The 22,728-nt window shown below is 40.2% G+C and overlaps 1 protein-coding gene across 5 annotated transcripts in view; it reads right to left on the bottom strand.

Annotated features, from left to right (window-relative positions):
* Positions 1 to 6,320: 6,320 nt before the first annotated feature.
* Positions 6,321 to 22,728, bottom strand: part of LOC125912321 (calcium-binding mitochondrial carrier protein SCaMC-1) — a 144,148-nt gene continuing 127,740 nt past the window's right edge. For all 5 annotated transcript variants that reach the window (XM_049616679.1, XM_049616680.1, XM_049616676.1 and 2 more), the window contains 4 exons: positions 17,467 to 17,574; positions 15,114 to 15,281; positions 10,020 to 10,170; positions 6,321 to 7,349 (listed from right to left, as the gene is read on the bottom strand). In XM_049616679.1, coding sequence (XP_049472636.1) covers positions 7,165 to 7,349; positions 10,020 to 10,170; positions 15,114 to 15,281; positions 17,467 to 17,574 — 612 coding nt within the window. In that variant the 3' untranslated portion in view covers positions 6,321 to 7,164. The remainder of the gene's footprint in view (positions 7,350 to 10,019; positions 10,171 to 15,113; positions 15,282 to 17,466; positions 17,575 to 22,728) is intronic.

Below are 22,728 nucleotides of genomic sequence, written 5' to 3'. Positions count from 1 at the left end.
ACACGCTCTCAAAATAAGCTTTTTAAAAAAATTACAATGTCTAAAGGTGATCCCTATCAATATTAGCTCACTTTTGTTCTTCCAAGCAATTATATTAAATTTATAATGTCCTCGTTAATCTGCAATATAGTAGTTCTCCCTTATCCCAAGGAGGATATGTTGCAAGACCTCCAGTGAATGCCGGGATAGTACGGAACCCTATATATACTGTTTTGGGGGTTTTTTCCCCTATCTATACATAGGAACATGTGATAAAGTTTAACTTATAAATTAGGCACAGTAAGAGATTAACGACAATAGCTAATAATAAAATAGGATAATTATAATAACATACACTAACAACAGTTATGTGAACATGGTCTCTCTTATCACAGGATCTCATTGTACTGTACTCACCCTTCTTGTGATGATGTGAGAGGATAAAATGCCTGCGCGACGAGATGGAGTGAAGTGAATAACGCAGTTATTGAGACTTTAGCGAGTTAGACTACTATTGACCTTATGATTCGTCAGAAAAAAATATCAGCTGCTTCCGGACCACCGCTGCCGGCGCAGCTGAAACTGCTGAGTGCGAAACCACAGATAGGTAAGGGGAGACTCACTTTGCATATCTTCTACATGTAATTGGCGTGATTTACATAATTACTGGCTCACTTTGGAAGTACTGGAGGTTCAATAAAAATACCGATCTTTCCTCTAAACGGAAATATGTGGTGCAGTGGGTGACCCTGAACGGTGAAGGAAGCCTGGACAGGGCATCCTAACACTAGCTTGGCAATTACGTATATGCATTCGGTTTACCCAACCACAGCTGTCAGCGTCCCTATGAGGGCTGCAGTCCACAAGGATGCCGAGACATCCCCATCTTCCAATTAGATGCTCCATTCTATTGCCTGGGGAAAAAAAGACACCTCTCAGAAGAAGCATATAGCATTTTAATTAAAATTTATGTGCCTGGAGAGGCGCCTAGGTGGCTCAGTTGGTTAAGCATCCAACTCTGGCTCAGGTCATGATCTCATGGTTGGTATGTTCCAGCCATGCACCAGGCTCTGTGCTGACAGCCCAGAGCCTGGAACCTGCTTCAGATTCTGTCTCCCTCTCTCTCTCTGCCCTTCCCGCAAACTCACTCTCTCTCTCTCTCTCTCTCTCTCTCTCTCTCTCTCAAAACTAAATAAACATTAAAATTTTTTTTTAAATTATCTGCATCAGGAGTATAAACTTTAGACCCAACAGACTGAGATAAACTTGGCCCTACCTCAATTTGTATATCATCATTAGCTGGATCAACTCAAATGTAGCAGTCTTATCTGTGACTATGTGAAAAACTAATGCGATATAGACTATGGTGTTGAAAAGTAAATTAAAAATTGGGTTTTAACAGTTCATACTTTTTAAATGGTGGTCACTAGGCTGCTATGGGGAAAGTTCTCATGACCAGCACCTTCAAAGCCTTATGGTTGTGGGCCAGGTGTTATTATTTTACTGGTCCAGTGCTATTGCTACAACAGGCAAAAAATAGCCCTCCTATTTCACTTTGCATTGGATGATAGAATCTACAGAGTTTTGTAACTCCTCTGTTCACAGTCAGTAAAACAAAGGGTAGACTATGGCAAGAAACCCTTGGAAAATACTACCTTTGGGATGAGGCTTTTGGCCATTTATCATGTAACCATCCATCTAGGAATAGTTGAGCTTGATTGTATTAGTGTTCCCAAAGCATTTGTTTCCAAAGAGATAATTTATACACGATCAACAAGGGAAGAGATGAAATGAGCTGCAAAAGTCATAAATCACCTCCCTCTCTCCCTTTCCCTCTCTCTCTGTCAGAAATTATGCATACTTGACACTTGCAATGCCTGTATTAAAATAGAGAACCATATTTATGGTCCTTGGTGCCCCAAACAGGCAAATCTATAATTGAATAACATCATGAGAAATTATCAGTTATAAATCAGGATGTCAGTTCACTGCTTACCTTAAGGCCATGTCCACAGAGCTGCACTGAGGCCAACTCCCATGCTCCCTCTGCCCAGCCCTCCTGACCAAGGAGACCTCCACTGTGCAGAACTGAAAAGGGGATGGAAATACCTCCCCAGAAGTTACCATCTGATTATCAGTTAATAGTACCATGAAAAAAAAAAAATAGGAAGAACTTTGCTGAATGACCCTCTTGACCAATGTATGTCTCTTGATGTTCTGAATCTTTTTGCTCATGCCTTATATAAATAATAAGTGAACTATCAAGGCTTGGCATAGAGAGGAAAGTCTCCCATAATCTCTGGTCAAAATTCCCTAAAATAATAGTCATATATTTTTACTAGTCATAGCAAACACACATAAAAAAGCAAAAATTTAAAACTATAGCAGGGGCGCCTGGGTGGCTCAGTCGGTTGAGCGTCCAGCTTCGGCTCAGGTCATGATCTCACAGTTTGCCTGCATCGGGCTCTGTGCTGACAGCTTACAGCCTGGAGCTTGCTTCTGATTCTGTTTCCCTCTCTGCTCCTCCCCCGCTCATGCTGTCTCTCTCTTACCTTCAAAAATAAATAAAAACATTAAAAAAAATTTTTTTTAACTATAGCAAAATTCTTCTATTGTCTGACTCTTTCCTCTCCTTAACATAGTTTTATTACCTTATGGAAAATTTTTTCATATCTCACCAGGAGGAACATCTCAGCAAATAACACAAAGTGGGAAGGAAACAAAATCAGAAGAACAAAGATCACAAGTGGATAGACTTTAAAAATTCTTCCTTGGGGTGCCTGGGTGGTGGCTCAGTTGCTTGAAGGTCCCACTTCAGGGCTCAGGTCATGACTTCATGGTTCATGAGTTCAAGCCCCGCATCCAGCTCTGTGCTGACAGCTCAGAGCCCACTTCAGATCCTCTGTCCCCTGTCCCCCCTCTCTCTCTGCCCCTCCCCCACTCGCGCTCTCTTTCTCTCTCAAAAATAAACATTTTTTTAAAAATTAAAATTCTCTCTGGAGAGGGACAGGCATACAGCAGCCAATAGACATGCTGCCTGGGAAGGGGTCCATGTGTTGGACTACTTTAGGGACAACTGTACAGATGGACATGAAGGTTACCTGAAATGGCAGGCATTTTCCAACAAGGTTCCAATAATGAAAGTCCCACCCCCAGAGGGGAGACATTTGAATCTTGTCCTGGAGTCCTAGAGACTGAGAACTAGACAAACACACTGTTGATATGCCTCCCACGGTAGGCCCTTGGCTGCATGGCTTACACCCTCCCCTCCCCCTTGCTCACTCGGCTCCACTGCACCTGCAGCCTGTACCTGCATTCCCTCTGCTTGGAATGCCCTCCCCAGATATTGGTATGACCCATTCCCAGACCTCCTTTACGTCCCTACTCAAAAAGCACCTTCTGGGCCAGGCCTTCTCTATCTCAAATTACGGCCCCAACCCCAGCACTGCCTTCTGTGCTTACACCAGCAGACATATTACTTATTTTACTCTGTGAATTTCTTGTCTGTCTCTTCCTTCCAGGTGATCTCCATGAGGAAAGGTGCTGTGTCTTCTGTTCAATGCTGTGTCCTCAGCCGCTGAAAGTGACTGGCACAAAGTAGTGTTTAATAAACACTGAAATTAAAAATGACACATAAGTTCTTATGGAATAAGATACCCAAGTGGCCCAGGCTTGAGGTCCTTCTTTAACAGAAAACCATGCTGCAGTGGCTGTGGCTGAGCATCTGAGTTCATGGCCATGGGACCCAGAGACAACCAGGGAACATGCACATCTGGTAAAAAAAACAAAAACAAAAACAAAAACAAAAACAACACACACACACACACACACACACACACACACACACACACACACGAAAAACAACTTTCCCACCAGCCAGAGGGCTATGAATAGACATCTTCAGTCTCACTGTGGCCAGAGGGCAGTGGTGGGTCCAGGCTGGGGCAGCTTGGACTTCAGCAAAGCTCTGGGCTGCACTGGAGGGAGAACGTGGCAGGGCATGCTCTCCCAGAGAGCAGTCTAAAGGAGTTCACTCCACCCCACACTAATCCCAACAAGGGAACACAGCAAAGCAGGAGAGGAGGGTTGCTGCTTGCTCCTCCCCACAAATATCAATACTCCTGTGGTGCACATCTGAAAGAAAGAAAGAAAGAAAGAAAGAAAGAAAGAAAGAAAGAAAGAAAGAAAGAAAGAAAGAAAAGAGAGAGAGAGAGAGAGAGAAAGAAAGAAAGAAAGAAAGAAAAAGAAAGGAAGAAAGAAAGAAAGAAAGAAAGAAAGAAAGAAAGAAAGAAAGAAAAGAAGAAGAGAAAAGAAAATTCCATAAGAACAAAAGGGCAAGTAAAATTCCTATCTGGAGAGAAGCAAACCGGGCCATACTTTTATACATGTGTCCTGATATAAAGCTCAAAGTATAAAATAGCATAAAATATGATCCCTGCTCACATGAAGCTTCTCTTGATGTGGATACAAGGCTGAGAAGTAAATGCAGCAGCATTTTTCTAATCAAGGGTTCCTGAAAACAGAGGAGGGTTCATATGTTTATTCTTGGAATCTGAGTGGCATCTGAGTTGGAACACAGAAATTTCTTTGCAGTCTTATGTTTTATTATTTTATTTTTTTAAATCAAATTTTGTATTTAATTGTAATCTGCACTGTAAAAAAAATGTTTTAATCACCACTAAACTTACTTAGCTTTGCTTCCCACAGCTTGAAGACAAACTGATACTCCACCAAGGTGTGTCAAGAAGTCCTATGATTTTGGGGGCACCTGGGTAGCTTAGTCAGTTGAGCGTCTGACTCTTGATTTGGCTCAGGTCATGATCTCATGTTTCATGAGATCGAGTTCCTGCAAGTTTGAGCCCCTGCATCTGGCTCTGTGCTGACAGTGCAGAGCCTGCTTGGGATTCTCCCTCTCCCTCTCTCTGCTCTTACCCTGCTCTCGCTCTCTCTCTCTCTCTCTCTCTCTCTCTCTCTCTCACACACACACACACACACACACACACACACACACAAAAGTCATCCCATGATTTTGAATTCTCCTTGACACCATGAACCCCCAGGGGTGTAACCCTAACTAATAAATGTGGAATTTGGACATCATGAAAAACATTTTATGCCAAAATGTATGACATTAACAACAATTGCTGTGGCTGTTCAGGAAAATATTTGCAGACTATATGGAGTCAGATTTGAAAAGTATCAGTCAAACTGCTGCCAGTGATAGAAGCTGTGTAACACAGCCATTTTTTTTTCTTTTTTGCCTATTTTTTAAAAATGAGGAAACAAATCATTTTTAAAACAAACATATATATTTTTTAATAGAAAGGCAAAGTACATATGCAATAATACCAGAAATAAACATCTTCAACTCTGGGCTCTTTTCAAAAGACACAAGATCATTTTTTCAAAAGATACATGATGCACAGATAAACCACATTCATACCTTACAATGTTAAATAGCAAACAATTTAAATTCATAATGAACAATGACTATTTTTCAGTAGCTTAAAATTTTAGTTATTCATCCCATAATTCTTATGAGTAAAAAAAGAGAAAGCTAATCATGTACCTTAATGTTGTCATTTATGAATTACTCCAAAGTACAAACAACCCTGAAGATAGAGTTCCATGCTTATCATGGGTATTATAAAAATACCAAGACATTTATCAGGCATAACTAATGTATTAAAAGCTATATTTTAGAATATGTTTCACAAACACAGCTCCAACATTTCTCTTTTATTCAAAAAATATAAGAGGTAGGTTCAAATAAATGCCTATTATGTCACTAGATTTTCACAAAAAAATGTTGGCAATTGATAACCGAAATCTCTAGAAATCAAACTACATTAAAAAGCTACAGAATAACTTCAACTAATAAATATTTGTCTAAGTCTTAATCACACAAATAAAAAAAGATGATTGCCTACAAAAATGCCTTTAGTAAAATAAAAATATGCCATCAATCTTACAAATTTTCTACATTATAATGTGTTCCTAAAACTTGGCACAAGGGAGAATAAGAATGTATATGTTTATAAATTGAGCCTTTCATTTAAACATAGGTACCTAACATATAATATTAATATACACTACTATTAAAATGCACTATTCTCCCAGGTTTGCACTGCCCAAGTTGAGAATTGTAGGTTCAAACAAATTTAACACTGAGGGGAAATGAAGATGTCATTCACCCATGATCAACCTACTTGACATAATTAAGAAATGTTCGATTACCAAGAATGCTCCCTAGAAGCCTTCCTGATTAAAAGAGAATCTGATTCAAGTAGGAAACAAAGGAGGACAAAGATAAGACAGCTGTTCTGCAGATGCTGATATAGGTAAAAGGTTTTGCTTCCTGGTGCTTTTCAAAGCAATGACAGAATAAATAGAATCTTTCAAATAAGTTGCCTTGCATTGATAATTTAACAGCAATATACTGGCAATCAGTGTGTCACTCCAGGAACCAAATAACAGTGCAAGGAAAATGGAAAGGGGCACATTGAAGTAAATACTGTTTCATCACTTCTCCTTATACAAAAAATGTAAATGGACTAGAGTTATTTGCATGCCCTGGAATTCTGCCACTTCAGTTCATTCTCATTCAGCTTAAAGAAACACAGTGATATAAGCCCTATACTTACTTGGCTGCTGTAAGGTATGTTTTCATGCAATGATTTTCTATTAATGGTTCTACAAGGAAATTTTAAGAAGTCTACAAAGACATTCAAAATACATTAAACAACTTAAATTTCAAGGTTTTCTGATCATTTTGTTTTTTAGAAAAAGACATTTAAGTATTAAGGAACTGGCATAAACTTGAACCAACCAAAATAAAGATTAGTAATTTATAATTACCACACAAAACAAATTTAATTAAAGCAATACATTTTTCAGATTTAGGACTCAGGGCATAGCTTTGTCGAAAGGCACTAATATGAAAAGATAAAATACAATTTTGTGGCCTTTTCAAAATTGTGTGAGCTTATCAAAACTATGATTTTTAACATTTCTGTATATATAAAATTGAGCCCAAATATTTGAAGTAATCATTGATATGCTCTTCCTTTTTGTGACAAATTTATGGTTTCTTTTGCCATAGACCTGTAATTCTAGGTGGTAAAAGTCACTCCAGAGGACTGATGAAAATTTCAATAATCACCCTAAAGCAAAAATTTCAACATGTCATTTCTGGGTTACTCTTAAAGTTTGCTTCATATTTTCATAAACCACATAACTGATGCCCACAGCAGGAAGCACCTTCATAAAGTTTGGGGTGATGCCTCTGTAAAGTCCTGGTATTCCTTCTTTGGAAATTATTCGTCGAAAGAGGCCAACCATGTTCATTTGTTTGGTTCCTTCTATCATGGCTAGGAAAAGAAGAAAAGAAAAAAGAAAGAAATAAAGAAAGAAACAAGGCTAATTTAATATTCAAATATGTTTTATTTGTGACTCTGAATGATATTCTAGAATATATAAAGTATCCCTTTATATATAAATCTCCTTGCATGGCACCTAATAGTGAGTTCCGTAATTACGGTAACAATGGTAACAACAGTTACTAGTTCAGTAATTGCTATGGGTTAGATACTGGCTTTATTACTTTATATACCAATCCTGCAAGGTAAGTATCATACCTATTTTATAAATGAGGAATTGGAGATTTAGGAAGATGGAGAAACTTGGCCTAATATACTTAGCCAGCAAGTGGCGGGGAGCTAAGAGTAGACGGTCTTTCTGTCTCCAAAGTTCACACACTTTCTACCACCCCACACTGCCATGGCCAGCCCTCCTCATTAACCAAGCACTGAAAAGAGAGTAGATCAATCCTTGTAATTAAGGGGAGCATGGGAACACTTTGAGGAGCTTAAGAAAATGTAGGGTTCCTGGGCCTTGAAAATGGCCTCAAGAGTCAAGAAAGGGAGGAAGGGAAAGCCCATGCTGCTGACACCACAAAGAAAAGTGAGGGCACATGGGGGCACTACATGGGGACTGCTGATGTGGTTATTACACAGAGGGTATCCAGCGCTGGAGGTGAGTGAGGCAGGGGTGGGGAAATGGAGAGGAGGAGAAAAAATAAAGTGGGGCCAGATTACTAAAGGCTTTGAAATTCCCACTAAGAACTTGGGAATTTATTCTGAGGACACTGAAGAGTCACAAAGATTTCTGAACAGGAATCAAGTGAACAGACCTTGACTTTAAAAACAACAGATCTGGGTGCCTGGCCAGCTCAGTTGGAGGAGCGTGTGACTCCTGAGTCTGGGGTTTGAGTCTGAGCCCCATTTTGAGTGTAGCGATTACTTAAAAATAAAATCTTTAAAAAAAGAAACATAGGTCTATCAGCCACGAGAGGACTGGATTGGAGTTGGCAGATGGGAGAGGGGGACTTGCCAGATGAAGGTTTCAATCAGACTGTCTGGGTTTGAAGTCTAGCTCCACTATTTACCAATGTATAACCTTACGGAAGTTACTTTATCTCTTTTTGCCCCAGTTATTCACCTGTAAAATACAGATAATACTAGTATCAATTCCAAAGATGGTTGTGATGGTTAAATGAGAGAATACAAATGAAATATTTAGTTACTACTTTCCATTTTTCTCTCCAGGCATATGATTTTCTTTCAGCTCCTCAAATGGACCCCATTTTCTCCTGCCTCAGTGGCTTCACATATGCTTTTCCTCAGGCTGTAAGGCTCTTTCTTTTCCACCTCACCCCACCTTTGACCAGCTAACTTCCACCTGTCTTCCCAGGTTGAACTTAAATGATAATGTCCTCTGACTCCCAAGTAAGGTTAGAGCCCCTTGCTCTGTACTCCCCTGACAAAGGGGAGGTGATTTAACGAGTTTGTTTACTTGCTGCATGTGTGTCTTTTCCACTCCACAATGGCAGGGACCACATGTGACTTGTGGACTGCTCTAACCCTAGCATCTGGCAGAGTGTCCAGCACCTGACAATGGCTTTGAAAGTATTGGCTACTTAACGAGTGACCACTTGGTTGGGGGCAGTGGGGTGGTTGGTACTTGAAGGAGAGACTGGGAATAGAGCTGTAGATACCCAGGAGGTACTGTTTAAAGAAATGATAGTAGGTGGGTGAGACTGGCCAGCAAAGAGCAAAAAAAGGAAAGAAAGGCACAGGCTACATACTTTAAATAGCAATAAAAGCCAGCAAATCTTTTAAGAATAGAGAATAATCAGTAAGATGGTAGAAAAGCCAGGGGACACAGTATAATCAAAGCCAAGGGAGAGGACAGGGTCACAATGAGGAGGGATCCCACAGTTCAAAAGTTGTAGGGTCCAATAAGAGCAAACAATTCCAGCCACCATTTACCAACAATTTGCCAAAGGCCAGGTGCTTTACATATATTGTTGCCAGTTCTCACAACATGCACAGTTCTCATTCCCATTTACAGATGAGTAAAGGAAAATCCAAAGAGGTTTGGGGCAAAGAGGAAAGTCCAAAGAGGTCTGAACCCAAATCCGTGTAGATACTTAAGCTTATATACTCTTAAAACATGCATTCTCAATATGGGCAAAACCAAATCTCGCTGTTTACCCATAAAATGCAGATATACACAGAGTACATGTGCAGTGTATTTGTGATATTAAAATTTCATGAAGAGGGAGTGATTAGGAAAATAATTTATGAAAGGGTTCCCTAGGGAGGCAGTAATGAAAAAAATAAATAAAGCTTGTGAAATACTATCTTAAAAGCATATTCTGCTACCTCAGGAGAACCTGAAGCTCCAAAAGCATGTTGCTGATAGAGTACTTTTATCAGCATCATTCATCCATCAAAAACTCACCTTGAGGGGCACCTGGGTGGCTCAGTCAGTTAAGCGTCTGACTGTTGATTTCAGCTCAGGTCACGATCTCATGGTAGTGGGATTGAGCCCCGCATCAGGCTCTGTGCTGAGCATGAAGTCTGCTTGGGATTCTCTCTCTTCCTCTCCCTCTGTCCTTTCCCTACTCATGCACACGTATGCATGCATGCATGCACTCTATCAAAATAAATAAATAAAAACATTAAAAAAAAACTCACCTTGGGCCTGCATGCGTGTTTTCACCAAAGCCAAGGGGTAGCTGGCCAACTGACCGCAAGTACTAGATACGATGCCACATCCCAGCAACACGATGACTCCAGGGTTTACAGAGTCTTTGGCGTAATTATCCAGCCAGTAGGACTTCAAGAGCTGCCAGAGAAATAGAAGAGAAGAAAAACAGTGAACAACTAACATTATAACTGCTTTCGCTCAACATGAACATTTTCACAGACACCCTCATCCTTATGAGAGACAGGCCGCACATCTGTGAGATCAGGTAACACATTCCCAGCAGCGGCAGTCACTGGAAGAGGCAGCAGCTCCGCACACAGGTGTGGTAGCCACTGGGGATTCAGAACACATGAGCTTGCACAGGTTGCTCCTTTTCTTCTGAACAAATGTTAAGATCAACAGCACTCCAAATGTAGGACCTCAAGCACATTTCCAATGGTATTAATAAAAACAATGTAATTCTACTAACTGCATCTAATTGTATACTTTACACACATGTTATTTCATTTAGTCCTTTCCCTGATGTGGAGCTATTCTTCCAATTTTAGAATGAGGAAAATGAGTCTCAGTGGAGTTATTTTTAACAAGAGTGCAGAATCAAGTGTACTGATCCCCCGGCCATGCCTTTTTCCCTGTCATCCTATATCCTTGTAATTCCATTAGAAGGTGATGATTGAGAGTAACTGTATAAAACACATATGCTAACCTACTTTTTAAGTATACAATATTTTAAGTATAAGAATCTATGCACATATGTGGGAAAATTATTGTTATGGTAGCACAAGCATAGTAATACACTACTTAAAGCAATCTAAGGATTCAATGCAATCCCTACTCAAATCCCAAAGGTATTTTTTGAAGAAAAAGAGAAAACTACCCTAAAATTCATATGGAATCTCAAGAGACCCCAACGGCCAAAATAACCTTAGAAAAAAAGAATAAACTTGGAGGCCTCATACTCCCTTATTTGAATAGATACTACAAAGCAACAGTAGTCAGATGGTGTGGTATTGCCATAAAGACAACATATATAGATCAATGGAACAAAAACAGAGAGCCCAGAAATAAATTGTTGAATATATGGCCAAATGATCATCAACAAGGATGCCAAGACTACAGACTGGAGAAAGAACAGTCTCTTTAACAAATGGTGTGGGAAAAACTGAATATCCACATGCAAAAAATAAAGCTGGACCTTTACCTTACACCATGTACAAAAGTTAATTCAAAATGGATTAAAGACCCAAACATAAGACCTAATACTATAAAACTTCTAGGAGAAAACACAGGTTAAATGTTTCAGGATACTGAATTCGGCAATGATTTCTTGGACATGATATCAAAAGCACGGGCAACAAAAGCAAAAATAGATAAATGAATTTCACCAATTTAAAATCTTCTGTGCAGCAAAGGAAACAATCAGCAGGTGAAAAGGCAATCTATGGAATGGGAGAATATATTTGCAAACCACACATCTGGTAAGGATTAATACCCAAAATATATAAAGAACTCCTATAACTCCACAACAACAATTAAAAAAATTTAAAATGGGTAAAGGCAACAGATATATGAAAAGATGCTCCACATCACTAATCATCAGGGAAATGCAAATCAAAACCATAATGAGATATCACTTTATACCTGTCAGAATGGAATCAAAAAGACAAGAAATAACAAGTGTTGGTGAGGATGTGGAGCAAAAGGAACCTTCATGCACCATTAGCAGGAATGCCAATTGGTATGGCCACTGTGGAAAACAGTACAGAGGTTTCTTGAAAAAATAAGAGTGGAACAACCATATCATCCAGCAATACCACTACTGGGTATTTACCCAAGGAAAATGAAAAGACTAATTCAAAAAGATATATGTACCCGTATGTTTACTGCAGCATTATCTATAATAGCTAAGATATGGAAGCAACCTAAGTGTCCATGGACAGATAAATGTATAGAACAGATACACTGTGTGTGTGTTCACGTGCATGTGCATATACACACATATATACATTCATACATACACACACATACAATGGAATATTACTCAGCCATAAAAAATAATAAGATCTTGCCATTTGCAACAACATGAATAGACCTAGAGAGTATTATGAGGGTATTAAGTGAAATAAGTCATACAGAGAAAGACCCTTACCACATGATTTCATTTATATGTAGAATCTAAAAAGCAAAACAGGGGCGCCTGGGTGGCTCAGTCAGTTTAGCGTCCGACTTCGGCTCAGGTCATGATCTCACAGTCCGTGAGTTCGAGCCCCACGTCGGGCTCTGTGCTGACAGCTCAGAGCCTGGAGCCTGTCTCGGATTCTGTGTCTCCCTCTCTCTCTGCCCCTCCCCTATTCATGCTCTGTCTCTCTCTGTCTCAAAAATAAATAAACGTTAAAAAAAAATTTTTTTTTAAATAAAAAAATTAAAAAAAAGCAAAACAAATGAAAAAAAACAACCAAAAAAGGCAGATACAGACTTTTTAATGTTTATTTATTTATTTTGAGAGAGAGAAAGAGTGCACGAGCAGGGAGGAGCAAAGAGAGAGAGGAGAGAGAGAATCAGAGAATCCCAAGCAGGCTCCATGCTGTCAGCTTACAGCCTGACACAGGGCTCGATCCCACAAACTGTGAAATCATGACCTGAGCCAAAATCAAGAGTTGGCGGTTCAACTGACTGAGCCACCCAGGTGCGCAGAAACAGACTCTCAAATACAGAGAACAAACCGATAGTTGTAAAAGGGTGGAGGATTGGGGGATGGGCAAAATGGATGAAGAGGAGTGGGAAGCACAGTATGGAATAAATAAGTCACAAGGATGAAAGGTACAGCATAGGCAATATAGCCAATGGTATTATAATAGTGTCATATGGTGACAGATGACAGGTGACACTACTGGTGAACATAACACACAGAGTTGTCAAATCACCATGTTGTACACCTACAATTAGCATAACATTGTGTATCAACTATACTTCAACAAAATTGGCAAAAATTTGGATAGACATTTCTCCAAAAATATATATAAATGGACAGTAAACGTATGAAAAGATCTTCAACATCGCTTATCATCTGAGAAATGAAAGTCAAAAGCATAATGAGACACTGCCTCATCTCTGTTAGGATGGCCACTATTTAAAAAAAACAAACAGGGGCACCTGGGTGGGTCAGTCAGTTGAGCATCTGACTTCGGCTCAGGCCATGATCTTGCAGTTGACAAGTTTGAGCCCCACATGGGGCTCTGTGCTGACAGCTCAGACCCTGGACCCTGCTTCAGATTCTGTGTCTCCCTCTCTCTCCCCCTCCCCCGCTCATGCTCTATCTCTATCTCAAAAATAAATATAAATGTTAAAAAAAATTAAATAAATAAAATAAACAAACAGAAGCTATCAAGTGTTAGCAAGGATGTAGAAAAATTAGAATTCTTGTGTACTGTTGGTAGGAATGAAATAGGGTATAACCATGGAAACCAGTTTGACAGTTCCTCAAAAAGCTTAACATAGAATTACCATAGGACCCAGCAATTCTATGCCTCAGTATATACTCAAAGGAATTGAAAGCAGAGACTTGACAAGATACCTGTACCCCAATGTTCACTGTAGCATTATTCATAATAGCCAAAAAACAGAAGTGAGCCAAGTATCCACCAACAGATGAACAGATAAGCAAGATGTGGTATATACATACAATGGAATCTTATTCAGCCAATAGGAGTGAAGTTCCGATACGCTACAACATGGATTAACCCTGAAAACATTATGCTAAATGAAATAAGCCAGACAAAAAGGGACATGATTCCCTTGTAGAATACATGATTCTACTTGTATGAAATAACTAGAATAGGCAAATTCATATAGACAGAAAGTAGATTAGAGGTGACCCGGGGCTGGGAGGAAGGGAGAGTGGGGAGTTATTTCATAACAGATACAGAGTTTATGTTTGGGATTATGAAAAAAACACTGGAAATAGTGGGGATGGAACACAGTACTGTGAATGTAATTAATATCCCTGAATTATACCCTTAAGGATGGTTAAAAATGACAAATTTTATGTTACATACATTTTACCACAATTTTAAATTAAATTTTAAATTCTAAAGGCCACTGAACTGTACACTTTATATGAATGAAATGTATGGCATGTAAATTATATCCTAATAAATCTGTTTAGAAAAAAAGGTAAAGTCCTCTAAGAAAACTTCCATTACACATGCCACCCTTCCTCTCAGCTATAGGTGGGTCTCTTCCAAATGCGCCCAGGCTTACTTCTATCACAGCACAGCTAACCACACTATGCTTTAGTAGTCTGCCTATCTCCCCGACCAGAATTTCAGTTTTTCAAAGGCAAAAACTGAAACTGTTTGTCAGATTCATAAATTGGCAGAGTTGACCCAAATTCAAAAATTTGGCAGAGTTGACCCAAGATTTGCAGTCTAAGTTGTCTTTTCAGTACCAGGGGTGAATCTGTGCCATATACATCAGTCTCTCAGCTTCATCAATGTCAGATTTTAACAAATCAAAGAAAATGCGCCCTTCTTGCTTATTTTGTCTCCCCTCAAAAAAAAAAAAAAATCCTTAATACCATCTTCTCAGCTGAATAACTATACTTGAATGTGAGTTTGCTCACTTCATTAATAAAAATAATTTGCAGGGAGAGGCACCTGGGCGGCTCAGTCAGTTACTAAGCTTCCAACTCTTGATTTCAGTTCAGGTCATGATCTCACAGGTTTGTGAGTTCAAGCCCAAGTCTGCACTATCAGTTCAGAGCATGCTTGGGATTCTCTCTTTCCCTCTCTCTCTATGCCCCTCCCCTGCTCATGCAGTCTCTTTCAAAATAAATACATAAACATTAAAAAATTTTTAAAAAATAACTCCCAGGGAAATCTGATACAAAGGTGACCACAGGCATACGGGGTCTTATATTCAAGGTACTTGAAAAAAAAATGATTAAATAACACAGCCCTGAATCTGCTTCTGGTCACAAACTATTTCCTGGTATATATGTGCTTCTTTATATGAAGTCAAATTCTAACAATAGGAACTATATTAACTACATTTTCAGATTTAAAACATGGCTGCAAACTCACCTCATACACAGCAAGATCTATACCTGCATAAGGTACGATGCCTAATAAATTGGGAATATAACCTTTGTAAAAAGCTCCCACGCCTTCATGTTTCAAAATCTTCTTGGCACAATCAAATATTCCATAATATTGTCCAGTTTTGCCTACAGCCAGCCTGGTTTTTATAACCTAGTTATAAAAGAATATAACAAAATGTTATTATTTATATTAAGTCCATCATGGAATTCAAAGTATTTTACAGAGAACAAATACCCAGCACATAGTGTCCCTCAAATGACTGTCTAGTTTGTTGATGTGTTATCTCTCACATAGCATGACTAGTGAAGGGCTAAGATGACACCCAAGAGGACCTATTTACTTTAAAGAGGATCTGAATGAGGGTAGTGGCAGAGGAAATAGAAAATAACTTACAGAGGTCTTAAAATTAGATATGGAGGGTAAGGGAAATGGTAGCACACAGAATGATCCCAGTGTTTCTAGCTTGAACACAGGAGGGAGGCAGCAGAGAAGTGGGAAAGTGATGCTGTTAACTGAGATGGAGGCTATAAGAGGAAGACTATGTATTCCGTTAGGATATTTTTAAGGGGTTATGGGAAATAATATGAATAACCATATTAAGATGTTTGCAAGGGGGGGCGCCTGGGTGGCTCAGTCGGTTAAGCGTCCGACTTCGGCTCAGGTCATGATCTCACGGTTCGTGGGTTCGAGCCCTGCGTCAGGCTCTGTGCTGACAGCTCAGAGCCTGGAGCCTGTTTCAGATTCTGTGTCTCCTTCTCTCTGTGACCCTCCCCCGTTCATGCTCTGTCTCTCTCTGTCTCAAAAATAAATAAACGTTAAAAAAAAATTTTTTTTAAATAAAAAATGAAAAATAAAAGATGCTTGCAAGGAAAGCTGTATTAATATGCATAGCACAAAGGTGAAAATGAAGGGTATTTTTTGCTTAGATCTTATTATATGCTGAAAACCCCTTTGTCATACCAATAAAGATAGCCACATCTGTAATATTATTTTCGCTCTAAAGCAAGAGTTGGCAAACTTTTCCTGCAAAGGCCTCATGGTAAATATTTCAGTCTTTGCAGCCCTAAAATATCAGGTCTGTTGCATTTTTTTTAACCTCCTTTTAAAAATGTATAAAATCATTCTTAGCTCAAGGGCTATACAAAGTATTACACAGGTACATGGTTTGCCAACCCCAGGCTCTAATGATAGGATGTCTAGTTAGGACTACCATTACCTAGTCGAATCTTGAGGTTCCATTATTTTTTTTTTTTTTCAACATTTTTTATTTATTTTTGGGACAGAGAGAGACAGAGCATGAACGGGGGAGGGGCAGAGAGAGAGGGAGACACAGAATCGGAAACAGGCTCCAGGCTCCGAGCCATCAGCCCAGAGCCTGACGCGGGGCTCGAACTCACGGACCGCGAGATCGTGACCTGGCTGAAGTCGGACGCTTAACCGACTGCGCCACCCAGGCGCCCCTTGAGGTTCCATTATTAAATGTATGGTACAGAACCTCTTTGGAGGGAAATGAGTGCTATAATTCTTATCAACACTGTGGCAGCCAGCCTCCAAGAGGGGCCCCAACTATCCCTGCCTCCTTGTGTTCACACGGTGTGTAGTTCCCTCCCATGCTCCACCAGGGCTGGTCTGTGTGACCAACAGAATATAGCAGAAATGACAGAAGATTGCAGCTTCCATCCTAAGTGCTGGCTAAAACATTCTCTCCCTCTCTCTCACTCTCTCATATCACCAACTTGGAGAAAACAGCTACATGTTGTGGGGGTACTCCAACAGCCTATGGAGAGGTCCCTGCGATAAGGAACTGATATCTCCAGCTAATAAACAGGGAGGCCCAGCAACAAACATGTGAGCAAGCTTGGAGGCAGACTCATCTGCAGGTGAACCCTCTGGTGGCTGCGACCCTGACCCACACCTTGACTCTAGGCTCAGAGAAACCCTGGGCCAATGGCACCCGACTAAGCTACTCCCAGACTCCTGACCCACAGAAATCCTGAGATAATAAATGCCCATTTTTAAACTGCTAATTTGGGGGGCACCTGGGTGGCTCAGTCGGTTAAGTGCCCGACTTTGGCTCAGGTCATGATCTCACAGTCCCTGAGTTCTAGCCCCACATCGGGCTCTGTGCTGACAACTCAGAGCCTGGAGCCTGCTTCAGATTCTGTCTCCTTCTCTCTCTCCCCCTCCCCTACTCATGCTCTGCCTTTCTCTGTCTCAAAAATAAATAAAAACATTTAAAAAAATTTAAACTGTTAATTTGGGGGTAACTTGTTACCCAAAAGTAGATAATAAAACAAATAGCACCCACACAGTCAGACTTCAGAGTGGTACTTACCTCCATAGGATAAATAATAGTCTGTGCAGTTGCCCCAGCCAAGGAACCAGAAATAAATCTGTCAAAGATTCCTATTTTTTGTCCTTCCACAGTAAGCAACTTCTTGTACTGTATAAATACATATTTAAATGTATATTAATACCTGCTATAGACTGAATCATGTCTCCCCCTCCCAACAAATTCTTATGTTGAAGCTGTAACCACCACTGTGATGATACATGGAGATGGGGCCTCTGGGAGATAAATTGGAGTTAGATGAGGTCATGAGGGTGGGGCTCTTTTAAGCGGCCGACTTCCACTCAGGTCATGATCTTGTGGTCCGTGAGTTCTAGCCCCGCGTCGGGCTCTGTGCTGACAGCTCAGAGCCTGGAGCCTGCTTCAGATTCTGTGTCTCCCTCTCTCTGACCCTCCCCTGTTCATGCTCTGTCTCTCCCTGTCTCAAAAATAAATAAACGTTAAAAAAAAAATTTAAAAAAAAAAAAAGAAAGTGTCCTTAAGAAAGATACCAGAGAGTTTTCTCTCTCTGCCTCTCTTTCTGTTTCTACACACACATGTATGAGAGAAAGGCCATGTAAGCACACATGGCAGCCATGTGCGAGCCAAGAAGAGAGCCCTCACCAGACCAAAACTGACCAAACTGGTCAGCACCCTGGTCTTGGATCCCGAAGTTCCAGGACTGTGAGAAATTAATTTCTGTTGTTTAAACAATCAGTATGGTATTTTGTTATGGCAACGCGAGCTGACTAGGTAAATATCAAAATACAAATTAGCTCCTAAATTGACAATATGATGATGCTTTTCCAAATACATACAGTGCGTTAATACCTCACAGAAAAAAGCAAGGCTCAAATGCTAATACATTGTTTACTGGACAGCGGTTTTCAAGTTAGATTTCCACAGAACACAGATGTTCCACAGACGGGACCCAGTTGTTCTTTTGCTAAAACACAATTCATAGCACTCATACAGGGTTGATGAAGTGTTTACAATTTTTAGATGTTTTTCTCATAGTTTTTCTTTTTTAAGATGAGTTTATTTTCACCAGTATAAATAAAATAAGTGACAAATATTAACAAAACAACTTAGAAAGATTTCTGTAGGTAATACATATAATTACTCTACCACATCAACCCCAGAGCCCATCTGGCCCACTGGTACTAAAGCAACCAACACAGCCAATCTGGCCAAGGGTAAAATCTGACCCCGATGCATCCAAAATGTCCACAGACCAGGATGATAATATCACAGGCTCCAGATACAGGCAGACCTGGGGCTGGAACTCCAGAAACATGTGGCCCTGACAAGTTCATGAGCATGTTTCCTCATCTATGATAACAACCTATCTCACAAGGTTGCTAAAAGTATTAAATAATATAATACGGCAGAGTGTTGAGGACATGGCAAATGTTCAGCAAATGTGATCACTATTACTCTTTACTTCTTACAACTTGGAAAGAAAAGCTGTGCCCAAACAGACTGTGGTCATAAACCAGGCAAATCAGACTCCTTGTTTTAGAAAGGTAAGGAGAGTCTACAAAGGTAATTATTAACCACCGACCCTGGAGGGAGAAGTGGAATAAATCAACAGAGAGAAGCAGGAGACTAACTGAGCCCTCAAAGCCACCCTAAAATCCTTTTGTCTGTCCTTTTCCATGTGTTACAACACCTATTTCAATCGTTTCCATCCTCCTCCAGCTTCTAATACCACTTCCTCCCTCATTCTCAGTGACTGTCCTTTCTTGGGAACTCAAGGAAGAACAGAGGCTACCAGGCAAGGGTATTCCTGCCCATTCTCTGCAAAATTATCCACATCCACATATATCTTCTTTCTTCCCAAAGTGACATAAGAAGAGTCCCCCGTACCATCAAAGCCAATCCTTCCCAGGGCATCTGGATAGCACCTATGTCTCCCCAGCCTTCCACCCCCATCCCCACTTCCTGTGAACACCTGCTGCGTTTACCAGCCTCTCCCACCTATACTTTTAACTTCGTTCTTTGTGTTGACATGCTTGCTTCAGCAATGGGCACATTAAAATAAAACATATCAAAACCCCCCCTCTGTCCACCATCTTTCTATCACTCTCCTTCATATCTTCTCCCTTTCACTCAAGTCCAACTTCCCAAAAATGTGTCTACACTGTACAATTATTGTCACCCCCTGGTTTACAGTCGTTTCAGAATGGTTTCTCATCTCTTTACTTCACTGGAACATTTATGCCAAGTTCTCCTGTCTGTGTGTTGATAAATCCTAAAAGACCCTTTCCTTATTGTATTTACCAGCCTACAGCACTTGACCCTTCACAAAACCCTGTTAATCCTCTGACTTCTAGGCCATCACTCTCTGCATTTCCTCCTGTCCCTCTGGCTATTCCTTCTCAGTCTTTTCTGCAACGGGCTCCTTTTACTTCTCCCTGGCAGATTCCCAGAATTCTTCCATTCTATAAGCCTTCCTCAGCAATCCATTTCAATGGCTGCAACTCAAAAAAAACCTCTCCATCAGAGATCAAAAGTCCCACTAGACAGCAACCTGCTCGTGTTGCAGAGATGTCCCAAATTCAGCTTGTCCAAAATGGAACATGTCACTTTACCCAAAAATCTATTCCTCTTATTGTATTCTCTATGTATTTTAGTCGTTCAAATTAGGAACCAGAGTATCATCTCTGATTCCTCTTTCTTTCTCACTTCAATATCTAGTCAGTCAGCAAGTTGTGCTGATTCTATTTCCAAAATATTTTTCAGTTCATTTCCTTCTCCAATTTCTCCAGCCACCACCCTGCACTGGTGATCATCATTTCTTACCTGAATTATAGAAATATTTCCTTAAATATTAGTCTCCCTGCCTCCAGTCTGACCTCACTTGCCTCTAATACAGCCTCCATTTTTTCCGGGTTGGTCTTTCTTAAATATAGATATACTCATTTCACTTCTCTATATAAAATGTCCAACAGTCCCTCACCCTATTCAGGATAAAATCAAAATTCCTGTTACATTTGGCTTCTGCCTACCTGTCCAGCCTGCTTTCATCATTATCTTCCCAGAAACACACTCCACTGCACTGGAGTCAAATGAACCACCTTCAATTTCCTAAGTAATGATGCTCCCCTGTGCCTGCATTTCTGCTTCTGCTTGAAATACACATTTCCCCTTCACCCTAGTGGACTTGAGATGCAGGCAGGCTTGGGCTCAAATTCCAGCTCTGGGAGCTCTGTGCTTTCACTCATCAGTAAGGACTCACTGTCACTGGGCAGAATACTGGGAATATAAACCTGCAAACAGATATTGCCTAAGGAAGCTCACAGTCTCGTTAAGGAGAGAGAGAAGCACTGAGATAATCAGAATTTAGCGTGATAATTCTAATAGAGGGAAACAAAGGAACTGTAACAGTGAAGAAGGTTTCCTGGAGGAAATAACTCCTGAGTAAAGTCCTGAAGGATGTTCACCCACTATATGACACTCATTTACAAACACTTATTGACCACTTCTCACTGGCCAGGCTCCAAGTGCTAGAGTCCATGGAGAAGAAGCCAAAACCCTGCCCTCATGGAGCTTTCATTCTAACTCAATTCCACTTTATGACAATGTCAATATACAACTTAAAAGTTTTCCTCCCAGATCTTAGATTGGGATACTTTCATAAAACATACGTTAACAGGCAGCTTCTGCTCTGAATTCAAAATGAATAAACAAGGGGCACCTGGGCGACTCAGTCAGTTAAGGGTCTGACTTTGGCTCTGGTCATGATCTCACTGTTCGTGAGTTTGAGCCCCGCATTGGCCTCTGTGCTCACAGCTTGGAGCCTGGAGCCTGCTTCAGATTCTGTGGCTCCCTCCCTCTCTGCCCCTCCCCCACTCACACGCTGTCTCTTCCTCTCTCATAAATAAACAAACTTCTTAAAAAAATTAAGAATAATGAATAAGCAAAAATTCTACATTTCTTTTAAGAGCTACTAAGGAAAGAGTACAGAATTCTTTTTGATCACTGAATAATACTCCACTGTATATATATACCACATCTTTTTTATCCACTCATCTGTCAATGAATATTTGGGCTCTTTCCATACTTCTATAAACATTGGGGTACATGCTGCTATAAACATTAGGGTACATGTGCCCCTTCAAAACAGCACACCTAACTACATGGCAATGAGAAAGAATGAAATATGGCCCTTTGTAGCAACGTGGATGGAACTGGAGAGTGTGATGCTAAGTGAAATAAGCCATACAGAGAAAGACAGATACCATATGTTTTCACTCTTATGTGGAACCCATGGAGATAGGGAAGGAAAAAAAAAAAAAGAGGTTAGAGTGGGAGAAAGCCAAAGCATAGGAGACTCTTAAAAACTGAGAACTGAGGGTTGATGGGGGGTGGGAGGGAGGGGTGGGTGGGTGATGGGTATTGAGGAGGGCACCTTTTGGGATGAGCACTGGGTGTTGTATGGAAACCAATTTGACAATAAATTTCATATATTGAAAAAAAAAACAAAAACAGCACACCTATATCCCTTGGATAGATAACCTTGTAGTGCAATTGCTGGCTCATAGGGTAGTTCTATTTTTAGTTTTTTGAGGAACATCCATACTGTTTTCCAGAGTGGCTGCATCAGTTTGCATTCCCACCAGCAGTGCAAAAGGGTGTTTCTTTCTCTGCATCCTCACCAACATCTGTCATTACCTGAGTTGTTCATTGTAGCCATTCTGACAGGTGTGAGGGGGTATCTCATTGTGGTTTTGATTTGTATTTCACTCATCATCAGTGATGTTGAGCATCTTTTCATGTCTGTTAGCTATCTGGATGTCTTCTTTGGAAAAGTGTCTATTTGTGTCTTTTTCCCATTTCTTCCCTGGATTATTTTTTGGGTGTTGAATTTGAAAAGTTCTTTAGATTTTGGATACGAACCCTTTATCTGATATGTCATTTGCAGGTATCTTCTCCAATTCTGTTAGTTGCCTTTTAGTTTTGCTGATTGTTTCCTTCACTCTGTAGAAACTTTTTATCTTGATGAGGTCCCAATAGTTCATTTGTGCTTTTGTTTCCCTTGTCTCTGGAGACATGTTGAGTAAGAAGTTGCTGCAGCTGAGGTCAAAGAGGTCGTTTTCTATTTTTTCTTCTAGGATTCTGATGGTTTACATTTAGGTCTTTCATCTATTTTGAATTTATTTTTGTGTATGGTATAAGAAAGTGGTCCAGGTTCATTCTTCTGCTCTATCCTCCAATGGAGTATTACTCGACAATCAAAAAGAATGAAATCTTGTCATTTGTGAC

The sequence above is a fragment of the Panthera uncia genome (genome assembly GCF_023721935.1).
Source record: "Panthera uncia isolate 11264 chromosome C1 unlocalized genomic scaffold, Puncia_PCG_1.0 HiC_scaffold_4, whole genome shotgun sequence".
Taxonomy (NCBI): Eukaryota; Metazoa; Chordata; class Mammalia; order Carnivora; family Felidae; genus Panthera; species Panthera uncia.
This window is presented reverse-complemented; position numbering and strand designations above follow the sequence as displayed.